The sequence below is a fragment of the Camelus bactrianus genome, chromosome 11 (genome assembly GCF_048773025.1).
Source record: "Camelus bactrianus isolate YW-2024 breed Bactrian camel chromosome 11, ASM4877302v1, whole genome shotgun sequence".
NCBI lineage: Eukaryota > Metazoa > Chordata > Mammalia > Artiodactyla > Camelidae > Camelus > Camelus bactrianus.
In genome coordinates this window covers 69,078,011-69,088,529 of record NC_133549.1, presented here as the reverse complement: position 1 = coordinate 69,088,529, position 10,519 = coordinate 69,078,011, and the positions used below count along the sequence as shown (strand labels likewise).

The 10,519-nt window shown below is 55.9% G+C and overlaps 1 protein-coding gene across 34 annotated transcripts in view; it reads left to right on the top strand.

Annotated features, from left to right (window-relative positions):
- Positions 1 to 213: 213 nt before the first annotated feature.
- Positions 214 to 10,519, top strand: part of CAMK2G (calcium/calmodulin dependent protein kinase II gamma) — a 52,961-nt gene continuing 42,655 nt past the window's right edge. For 7 of the 34 annotated variants that reach the window (XM_074374238.1, XM_074374236.1, XM_074374249.1 and 4 more), the window contains exons 1-2: positions 216 to 418; positions 1,775 to 1,869. In XM_074374238.1, coding sequence (XP_074230339.1) covers positions 354 to 418; positions 1,775 to 1,869 — 160 coding nt within the window. In that variant the 5' untranslated portion in view covers positions 216 to 353. Of the gene's footprint in view, positions 419 to 1,774; positions 1,870 to 10,519 lie in introns of all 34 variants that reach the window. The other 27 variants (XM_074374255.1, XM_074374239.1, XM_074374231.1 and 24 more) reach the window with 8 other exon arrangements.

The window sequence follows — 10,519 nt, the reverse complement described above, 5'->3', positions numbered from 1 at the left end:
AGGTCGCGAGCCTTTCAGCCCCCTCCGGGTGGCCCCCGGCTGGAACCCCGTCCCCTCCGCTCCCTTGCGCGCGCTGCCCAGCCCGGGCGGCTCCCGGGGCTGGGCGGGGCCGGCGGCGGGAGGCCCCTCCCCGGGGGAGGTCCGGGGGCCGGGCGGGGGGCCGGCGGGGCTGGGGGCGGGGCTGGCGGGCGGCGCGGGGGTGTCCCTCCCTCCCTCGCTCTCCCCGGTAAAGTCTCGCGGTGCTGCCGGGCTCAGCCCCGTCTCCTCCTCTTGCTCCCTCGGCCGGGCGGCGGTGACTGTGCACCGACGTCGGCGGGGGCTGCACCGCCGCGTCCGCCCGCCCGCCCGCCAGCATGGCCACCACCGCCACCTGCACTCGTTTCACCGACGACTACCAGCTCTTCGAGGAGCTCGGCAAGTATGGCCCGCCCGCCGCCCGCCGCTGCCCCCGACCCTGCCCGCCCCGCCAGGGCGCTATGCGGTTCCTCGCCCCGCCCCCCGGCCCTGCACCGGCCGCTGCAGCGCCCCCTCCGCCCGCCCCACCCCCAGCTTTTCCCGCCTGCCGCCTCCGGGGCCCCCTCGCCCCCAGCTCCCTGCCCCGCAGCCCCCTGCGCTCCCTGCAGCAGCTGCCCGGGCCGCTGCACCCCGTGCTGCCGCGGGGACTGCAGCCCCTGGACCGCTCCTGGGCGCCCTCCAGCCCCGCCCCTCCCGCACCCTTCAGGCGCCCCCCATCCCGATCCCGCCTACCCTCAGCCCTCTCCCCACCCTGTCCAGGAGCTCACTCAGCACCCTGTCCCACGTCCCACGCGCCTGGCACTCAGGACCCTCCCCGGCCCTGCAGCTCTAACCCCGCTGCGGTGCCCGGGTGTGGGGGGATGTTTGGTGCCCGGCCCCGTCCCCGGCTAGTGTCGCTTCCAGGATCCCAGCCGGGCTGCTGGGCAGTGCTGCAGCACCCCCGTCCCCTCCCCCTATGCCTGCAGTGGTCCTGGGAGCCGCGCGCCGCAGCCGCAGCATCCCCCTCCCCTCCGCACTGAGCTGGCCGCTGCAGCAGCCCCGGCCCCCCCACCCCCACCCGCGGCGCCGAGGCTGGCCATTGCAGCCCCCGCCCTGCCCGCCCCCCTAGACGTTTCCAGAGCTGGAGAGTACGAGCTCCCATTCGGGGCGGACGTAGAGGGAAATACCATGGGGAAGGGGAACTGTTGATGTCTGAGACCCACAACTAGATCCTCTCTTTCCCTGCTGTCAGTTGAGCCGGGATGCAGTGGGATGAAGCCAGCTGTGGGGTATTTGAGCCTCACTTTCCTCACTCTCCCCATGGCTGAGGAGATTTCTCTCTCAGGAGATTAGACCCTCTTTCTAATGTCTCTTTCCCCTACCCTCAACTATTCCTGCTGAGAAAAGGGCAGGGTCTCTTCCCTCCTCCCGGCTCTCCTGACTGGGACTGGAGGGCTGTCGGTGAGATGCAGCAGGTGTGTGTTTTAAGCGTCTCCCACCAGTTCTTGACGAACAGCCTGAGGTTAGGGCTGTTGCTGTGCTCAGCGACTAGATATGGGGGTGGGAGTAGGGTGGTCCTCCACCCACATCTGTTGAATGTCCTGCAGAGGCCACATCCTTCTGCCCTATGTTGGGTGGTGATAATCACTATGCTGATGTGTATGGGATTTTGACTAAAGAAAGGTCTGGTGATGGAGGCATTGCTATCCTCAGACCTGAAGTGTGTTTGTGTTGCTCTGCTCTGCTCCGTGTCCCAGTTCTTTCCCCCTTCTCCCTCCAGGGGTGCTTTCTCTGTGGTCCGCAGGTGTGTGAAGAAAACCTCCACGCAGGAGTATGCAGCAAAAATCATCAATACCAAGAAGTTATCTGCCCGGGGTGAGTATTCACCATCTTGGCCTCTCCCTGGGGTGCCTCCAAGAGCTATGAATTCTTCTGAAGATGCTCCAGCAGTTGGAGATGGTGTGTTTTAGCTCTTGGAGAAGAGTTGGAGTTTTAGGGTGGGTGGACTTTGTAGCCAGGCAAGGAATTGTATGGGGAATGGTAGAAAAGAATGAAGATGTAAGATATGTAGGTTGCTACAGGAAGGAGTGGTCCCTGAAGGCTCAAGGGAATTTGGTTTTTATGGAGGGGGAGGATCTGGGGAGTGGTGGGTGGCTTGGAATGGAGAGCTTTTCACTGGGGGCATTTGGAGTCTCTGTGTTTGGGGCAGTGATAGCCGCTCCTGGCCTATCCTAGTCCCTGTGCCCCAGTGGTGACTTAAGATGGAAATGCAGTAAGTGAACAGCTCTGACAAATCCAGCCTCCCCCTGCCCACCAGGCGGCAGAACAGACTCCCAAGGGAAGGGAATCTGTAAACATCAGGGGAGGTTGCTACTGGCGAGGGCTTCTCGGGAACAAATCCTGCCAGATGAACTTGATTGCTTTTTTGATCAAATTACAAAGTTGGTGTTGCAGCAGCAGATGCAGTCTGTCCTGGGTGGAGGGTGATGCCTCATGGTCTGGAAATCTCAGCGGCCTGGTCTGGGTGGGAGCAGCATGGCCTGGGGTCTGAGGATTGTGAAGGCCCAGGCCTGAGAGCCTGTCTAGTGAGATCCTCCCAAGTACCTGAGGCTGGGAGGGTCAGGCCCTGTCTTTCACACCTTGAACCTACACTCCCTGCACTTTGTATTGGGTGTTTGCCAAACTCACCTCATCTGATAGGTATAGACCTAGCAGTGTGAGAAGTGCTCTGTGAACAGGTGTGGCGAGTATGGAGGTATGTGGACGGGTCAGGTCATTGAGGGCTGCAGGGTGCAGCATGGGGACAAAGGTTATGAGACTCAGAGAAAGGAATTAAGACTTGGCAATAGGATGCCATAAATATATCAGGAGCCAGGACAGGTGCCCTAGGGGAGACGTGGGCCATAGCTAGTGATGACTTGGGCGTCTCTGAGGTAAGAGATGTCCCCAAGCATTGGAGAAGCTATAAAATGACAGTGGGCTTCTGTCATATTGCCAGTTGTTCTGGGACCTGTTTAACAGGGCTGTGTCTGCCTCCTGGCTGGAAATGCGTCTTTCCATCCCCACAAGCAGGGGTTGTCTTACTGTCTCCCTCCCAGCCCATCGCTTGCCGTTCGTCTACATTGGCTATAAAGTTGACTTATTTGTTTGTTTTCTTTCTCTCTGGGTACCTTGAGTTGGAGGCGATGGTTGCCATAGAGATATGTGGGCAGTCAGATGCCCTTCTCCTATGGGATGGTGGGACAACGTGGTGGGCTGGGCTCTGGCAGACATCCTCTGCCAAGGGTGCAGGGTGCAGGCAGGGACGACAGTTTGAGAATAGATACCTCCCCGTGCCCACACAGCATAGCCTGGATGCGTCAGAAATGGGGTTGGTGTCTGGTGTCTCCAGTTAATGATGCAATGCTTTGCTTTCCTCATCTCACCAGTGTCCTCTGACCTCGGGGTGAGGGAGGGAGAGACAGCTGGGAGCCGAACTCTGGGATGAGGTTAGCTGGTGTGCTGACTTTGTGGAGCTGCCTGCCTTGGGCTGTCATTTTCTGCTCCTTCCCTACCCACCTGAACTTCTGTAACCTGTGTGATCATGTCCCTTTCCAGTCTCACCTTCTTTCAACCTTGTGCCACCTTTCCCAGCTCATACCTTTCTCTCCCTGCCCAAACTGGACGAGGTTTTATTTCTCTTTGGTTTTTTTCCTCCAGAAGAAGATTCTTGTGTTAGATCATATGCTTCGGGCAGCAACTCCCCCTCTCTCGAGATGGTTATGCCACAACTGGGGCTCTGTTATGTGGCTGGTGTGCCAGGTTAACTTTGGGACAGAGGCCTGGTCCTGGCTGACAGGCACAGATACCAACAAGAGAGGTCAGAAATACGTAGGTGCCAGTACTGTTTGGAGGTTGGGAGAGTGGGAGGGTGTTGTCTTGGAGATGGAGGGAGCAGTCCAGAGGCTGTGCTGTAGATGTGGGCATGGGGGATGTGAATTCCTGGGGAGGGTTGGGCCAGGGTGCCCACTAGGCTGGTGCCCGTGGGGTTAGGGAGTGAAGGCCGTGGCTTCCCTGTAGCCTCTCAGTTTACACTGTATATTTTATAAAGGTGCGGCAGCTGGGGCTGGGTTTCACTCTTCACTGTCTGTCTGTCTAGGGCTCCACAGGTGTTGGATTTCTGTGTCTGGGAATGTTGTGGGCCCACCAGGGTCATCGATGAGGGTCTGAAGGAGCTTGCTGCATTTGCTGTCTCCCTGACTGTTATCTTTCTTGTTTGTGATTCTCTTGCTGCAAAACGAAAGAGTGTATCGGGCAGCTTCTCCGTGGCATCCATGGCGAGGGGGCCCAGGAAGCTTGGAGAGAAATCACCTGGTCTTCTGGGGGGTCATCTCTGGATGGGAATCCATCTTTTCCTCTGTTGTCTCTTGTCACTGTGGCCTCAGGGGCCCACGGTGGTAGTGGCTGTGCTCCGAGGTAGGGAGTTCATGGGGCCCTGCATTGAGCACTATCTTTGTCTGCAGGCCTGTCTATGTAGAGTCACTGAAAGTCACATAACGTCACTCCATTTGCTTTGGAACAGCAATAGGTGTGGAGTTGGGGCCCTTAAGGGAGCCCATGGTTCCAAGCTTAGCTCTCAGCTAGACTGAAGGAGGCATTTAAAATAGGCTTGGATGCAGGAGCTAGTGGGCCAGGTGATGGCAATGATAAGTCGTTATTTTAAGATTTAAGAGCACCCCCTCCCCCAGGAGCCTGAGCCCTTATGTCTTTCTTTATTTTTAAATCTTCATATTCCTTTCTTATCTTTATTCATATGCATATAGATTGTCACCTCGTGGAGCATAACATTTTATATCCCACTCTCTTGCTTATATCCAAAGCATTTTCTCTGTTGATACAGTTGAAGGGCAAATGGTCCTTCCTTTCTTCTACATAGTTTAGGATTTATCCTTGGAACAATTCACATCACAAGAAACTTCTTTATTGGGACCATTCTGAATTCCAATTGCTTTCACTGTGATGGGATCCTTAGCCTTACTAAGAGGTGCTACCAGAAACAATATTATGAATCTGTTAACAGCACTTGCTTTGTTTGTTCATTTATTTGATCTGTGTCCCCTACATGAGGAAATTGCTGTTGAAGCTAAATGTAAGCAAATGCTTTCCTCTTCCTGAGGACCTGGGAGGTAAGGGTAGGAACCATATCTATTTGTTTTGCTTCTGTGTAAGCAGGGCCTGAAACATACCGATACAGCAAAGTGCCTGATACATACTGAGCCTCGTATAGGTGTTGAATGAATGGATTAAGAAGACTGTGTTACCAGCATAGTTGCCTTTTGGCTTTGGCTCTCGGGAAACGCATAACTGAGTTGTTGGAACCCTTGTAACCTGGTGCTGGCTTGAGTTCCCCCTTTCTGATCCATGGAGCCAGGCTGTAGGCCTGCCACAGCTGTTGGAGAGGACAGATGAGGTTAAAGACCTGTGCTTGAGGAATAAGGCAGGTGGGAGAAGTAGGAAGACCGTGTAGCTTAAGGTTCTTTCCCTAACATCACTGGCATTATAGGGCAATACCGGGACTTCCTCTAAGAAGCAATTTTCAATTTTAGTGTGCAAGAGGATCACCTTGAAGACTGGTTAAAGATGCAGACTCCCGGGCTCTCTCCACAGAGATTCAGCTTTAGGAGATCTGAGGTGAAGCCCCAGAATGTACACTTTTAAAAACAAGTGCCTTAGTGAGTTTCATGCAGGTGGTCCCTGAGCCACGCCGTAAGAAATGCCATCTAAAATCAGCGACAGCAGTGACAGCTGCTCTTGCCATGCTCGCTGAGATGTACCAGACACACCTTGGCCCAGCCTCCTCCAGGAGATGTCTCTGCCGGTATGTGGCCATCTGTTCTGTGATTAGGGGCCTCCTTCTGAGGCCCCAGATTGGGGTGTCAGTTCATGTCCACGGCTGTGGCAAACTGGCTGAGGTTGTGGCATGTTGGCCACCAGAAGGGTAAAGGCTGTCCCTTTCTGGGGTCCAGCTGGCCCTGGGGACTGAAATAGGATCCCTCTGGGTGGTGCCAGCTGAAAGTTCCTGCCCCCTTAGCATTGGCCTGAGTAGCCCCCATGACACTTGTGTTCCTTGTGGTATCTCCAAGTGAGACTTCCCTGTTAAGGATCTAGGTGAAGAGAGGGGAGGGTGATGCAGCAATGAAGGAGGGAGGGGAGGAGGAGAAATCTGTGCAGCACTGGAACCCTGGGACTCTGGGATCTGAGGAAGTGTTTAAGGAGGTTACGTACAAAACTGTGCTTTTCTCCTGAGGATAAAACAGACCAATTTCTGTTGACAGAGAGATGGGCATCCTGTGTATAAGTGACTGAGCTGCTCTGACTCGTCCCCCTGAGTGGATGAGGAAGCAGCCTGGAGGCCCCTTCTTCATGCCAAGGGCTGGTTTCATCCTACAGTCATGCTGGGAGCTGTGTGACGTAGTTCGTACAACACTGGCCTGACACCCTGCCCTCCTACCCCTTCCCAGAGTGACTTTGGATGCTGGCATCATAGGGTGGGGATGGAGGTTGGAAGGTGGCCCCATCCTGTAGGAGAAGCCCCTGCCTTCTTCATGCTGCATCCTCTGGTCCCTTGTCAGGAGCTGTGCTCCAGGCTTTGAGGCTGTGCTGAAACCCTAGAGGTGCGTGACTGACCCCATTCTCTGCTGAGGCTGGAGACCAGGAATGGGGGGAGTGGGTGTGATGGGCTCCTGCCCCCATCCCTGTGCTTGCTGCTCTCGGGACGGCCTTGGCAGGCTGACAAGGGCCTGGTCCCATGGGTACCAGAAGGTTGGTGCCAGGAAGCGATGGGCACTTCGCACCTCTTGAATGCATCTCGGCAGAGGCCCTTTGTCCTCTGCCCATGGCCAGACAGTTCTGCCCCAGGGCCAGTGGGGAAACCAAGACACAAAAGATTGGTTTGTTTTGAGCTGTAGACATGCCAGTGATTCATGCCAGTGCTCGGATCCCAGCACCCTTGAGCAGTGGACTCTTCACTTACTCCTTGACTCTTCCCTTAAAATACAGATTCTGGATATTTTGTTCCTGTGATAAATCCTGATATAACACCCCCATATCTCTCCATCTAGGTCCAAAGCTCTAAGCCCAGTGGAGCAAATCCTTCCTTTCTGCCAACTAGGTCTCATTCTTGTCGGTATCCACCTGTCTGGGTAGAGACCGCTCTACGGTGGGGATATTTCCAGCCATTTCTCCCCAACACCATCTCTACTTCCTGGGCCCTATCATCGGCAGCAGCAGCTTCCCATCTGCTCCCCTCTTTTCTCCTCCCTCTCTTTCCCCTCCCCCCGCTTGCTGCTGCCCTGGGAGGAGCTATTTTTAGGGGCTGCTTCCTGGGATGTTTTACTTGGGGCTGGTTACCATGAAGGAAATGTCACCAAAACAGTGGGCAAAGGCTGCAGGCACCCAGGGCCCTGCTGGGGGCATGGAGAACTCAGCGGCTGACCCTGTTCTGGCCCTTGAGAGCGTCCAGAGGCAGAGCCTTGCCTTCTTGGGGCTTGCTGGTGACCCCGTGGGGATTTTCTCTATCCAGGCTGGGTTGGAAGACTTTCACTGTGGGGCTCTTCTTGATGCCTCCCTCCTTTTCCTCCTCAGTTAAAGCCTCTCATCTTAAGATCCAAAGGTCATAGTGGGGCTCAGGTCTTTGTGTCGTCCAGTTAAAACGGCTCGAGTTAGGACTAAAGAGAAGGGGAGGACACCAAGTTAAAGGACAGAGCCTTGGGGGTTCATGTGGGCACATGTCAGGCCCTGTCCCACTGGATTTACCGCCCTCAGCTAGTCCTCGGGTGTACGGGTGTGAAGGAATTAGAAGCCATGGCCCTGCTCTTACATGATGCCCAGACTTTGCTCTTAATTGAGGACTTTGCACCTTTAGAGTGAGATTCAGAGAGGAAGGGATGTGGCCTTGCAGTGTCAGGGTGAGGTCGGTCAATGGGATTGTGGCTTGGGATTCCCACTGGTCAGTGCCCAAGGCCAGGGGCTGTTTATAAGCAGCTGGGGAGTGTGGATTATGACACCAAATCCCTAGGCTGCCCTCATTTCTGTTCCTCAGAGTGATGCCTCAGGGGGCCAGGAGGGGGGCGCTTGGAAAGGCAGCAAGAGGAGATGCCCATACTGAGCATCTGAAATCAATGGGGCTGTGGGAAGCTTGTCCCGATCTGTGTTGGGGCCACAGGCACAGACCTTTGAAATACTCTTTGAAAAGTCAAGGGTGTCATTGAGATTGGAACTTGGGGAGGGTCCCCATAGCCAGAGGAGGACTCTGTGTGCTTTCCCACTCACAGTGGGTCGTGTGTTTAGATGGCGGCAGGAGCTTATTTGAAGCTAGTGCTGGCATTCATGGTTTTAGAGAAGTGGCACTAAATCAGCCGGCGTGTCTCTGCAGGGCCGTGGAGAATCTGGCCAGCTCTCCCTGTGCCCCCCATCCTGTTGGGGGAGGAAAGTGAATTTGGAGTGGGCATCTCTCCTGGGGTCCTAGGGGAGAGGTGTTTCTAGCTCCGCCTCTCCTGTGCCGCCCAGCCTCCTCACCGTCTGTGTCCTCTTTTCTGCCTCCCTTGGCACCTCTGGTCACTCATTGCTGCCCTTCTTGTCCAGGGGGTCTGGCCTTGGTGATGACCTGGACCAAGTCTCGAAGTGCTTGGGCAGAAGGCGGGAGAGGCGAGGCCTCCAGGGATGCTTGAGTCCCGGGGCCTGGCCCTGCCCTGGGTGGGGCCATTAGGAAGGCCTGAAGGGGACCTTGATAAAGGCTTCTTCTGCTTTCTGCTCCTGTTGCTGCCTCAGCTCTTGAGGGGGCAAGCCTTGCAGAGGGCTGTGGTTGGAGCTGGGCTGAAGGCCGGCAGGGGTGGGTCTCTCCATGGCAGTAGCTCACAGGCAGGCAGGAAGTGGCCCTGTGCAAAAGCGGGAAGTGGCTGTTGTCAAACAGGAAGGGGGGGGCTGGGCTGTGTGAGGGGGCGGGGGACGAGCCCAGTCGAAAGGTGGATGGGAAGAGGGTCAGCCTTGGAAGGCCTGGGCTGTTCCCTTAGAATGACAAGCTCAGCTGTCACTGGAAGGAGGGGTGTCTCAAAGGAGAAGGCCACCTTTGTGGCAGGAGCACTGGCTGGTGTGTTACCACCTTGGGATGCCAAGCAGGGGCCTGGACCTACCACTGTGGACCAAGCCAGTGCGGTGGCCCCACCCGTTTTGGGGTTGAGGATGCTGAGTTTACAGGACAGGCGTTGCAGCGGAAAGATGCTCTCCGAACCATACTTGTTCCTGAAACACCGCTGCTGCTGATGGGGAGGCCTCTGCTTTTTCCCAGACCTGGAGCAGCCCTGGAGGGGACAACAGGACAGGAAGGGAGGGGGAAAGGGACAAGAGATAACAGCTGGAGAGGCCAGGGTGCTGGCCGGCTGTGCGCAGAGTAGGGAGGTAGGGAGAGCGTGGTAGGCAGAAACCACACGGCTCATTGAGCAGAACCTCGGGATGGCGGGGCGCCATAGCCAGCAAGGCCAAGGAAGGCGAGGGATCCCTGGACTGTTCTCTCTGCGGAGCCCTGTTGGTAACCTTTACCTGCAGGCTGTAGACACAGGTGGGCCCCACCCCAAAGGGAGGAACACCCCCACCCCTAGGAATGCCACATTGGAGAGGGTTCAGTTGGCCTGCCATGGACCCTGTGATGGCCCAGGCTGGGGGGAGTGGGTCCGACTCTCTCAGTGTCTCTGGAGTTGGCTATGGCCACGAGTCCAGCCTGGGAAGCCTCATCTGTCTTACCACTGGCCCTTGGAGAGGAGGCTCTCCCTGTGTACCAGGCACTGTGCTGAGCATTCACCCAAACACATCGTTTAACCCACAGATACCACTGCCTCCATGTTAGAAATGAGGAAACCCTTTCCCACGATGTGTGCCTGGCTCACTCTTTCTCCTCCTTTGGGTTCTAATCAAATGTCACCCCCTTGCTGAGGCCTTCCCTGACTACCTGTTTAAGTGTGCAAGTGTGCAGTCTCTGCTTTCCCTGGTTTTTTTTCCCCCTGTGTTGCACTTGCCACGACATCTGACGTGCTGTCCAGTTGTTACTGTCTGTCCCTCCCCTGACTCGGCCCACCAGAATATCGGGTCAGTGAGGGTGGGGATTTCTATCTGTTTTGTTCCCTGCCATATCCCCAGCATCTAGAACAGCACCTGTCACATAGTAGGCTTCAATAAATATTTTTTGAATGAATGGATGAGGCTCAGATGAGTTTAATAACTCACCCAATGTGGTAGCTCTGGGACTCCATCTGACTCCAAAACTGTTGTGTCAGTGACCAGACTCCATGACTAAGGCTCAGAGCAAGGACCGAGGTGCAGCCCTGGCTTCAGCGAAGACATGGGCCTCACATGGAATGTGGGGCTCAACTCCTTGGAGATAGGGTCGAACTAAGCGATCCTGTCAAGGACCCTCTGGACCCTGGGCAGCTCCTTCGAGGAGCTGGGAGTGTGAATCTGTGTCTCTTCTCTTCCCACTCTGAGTCACTGGTAA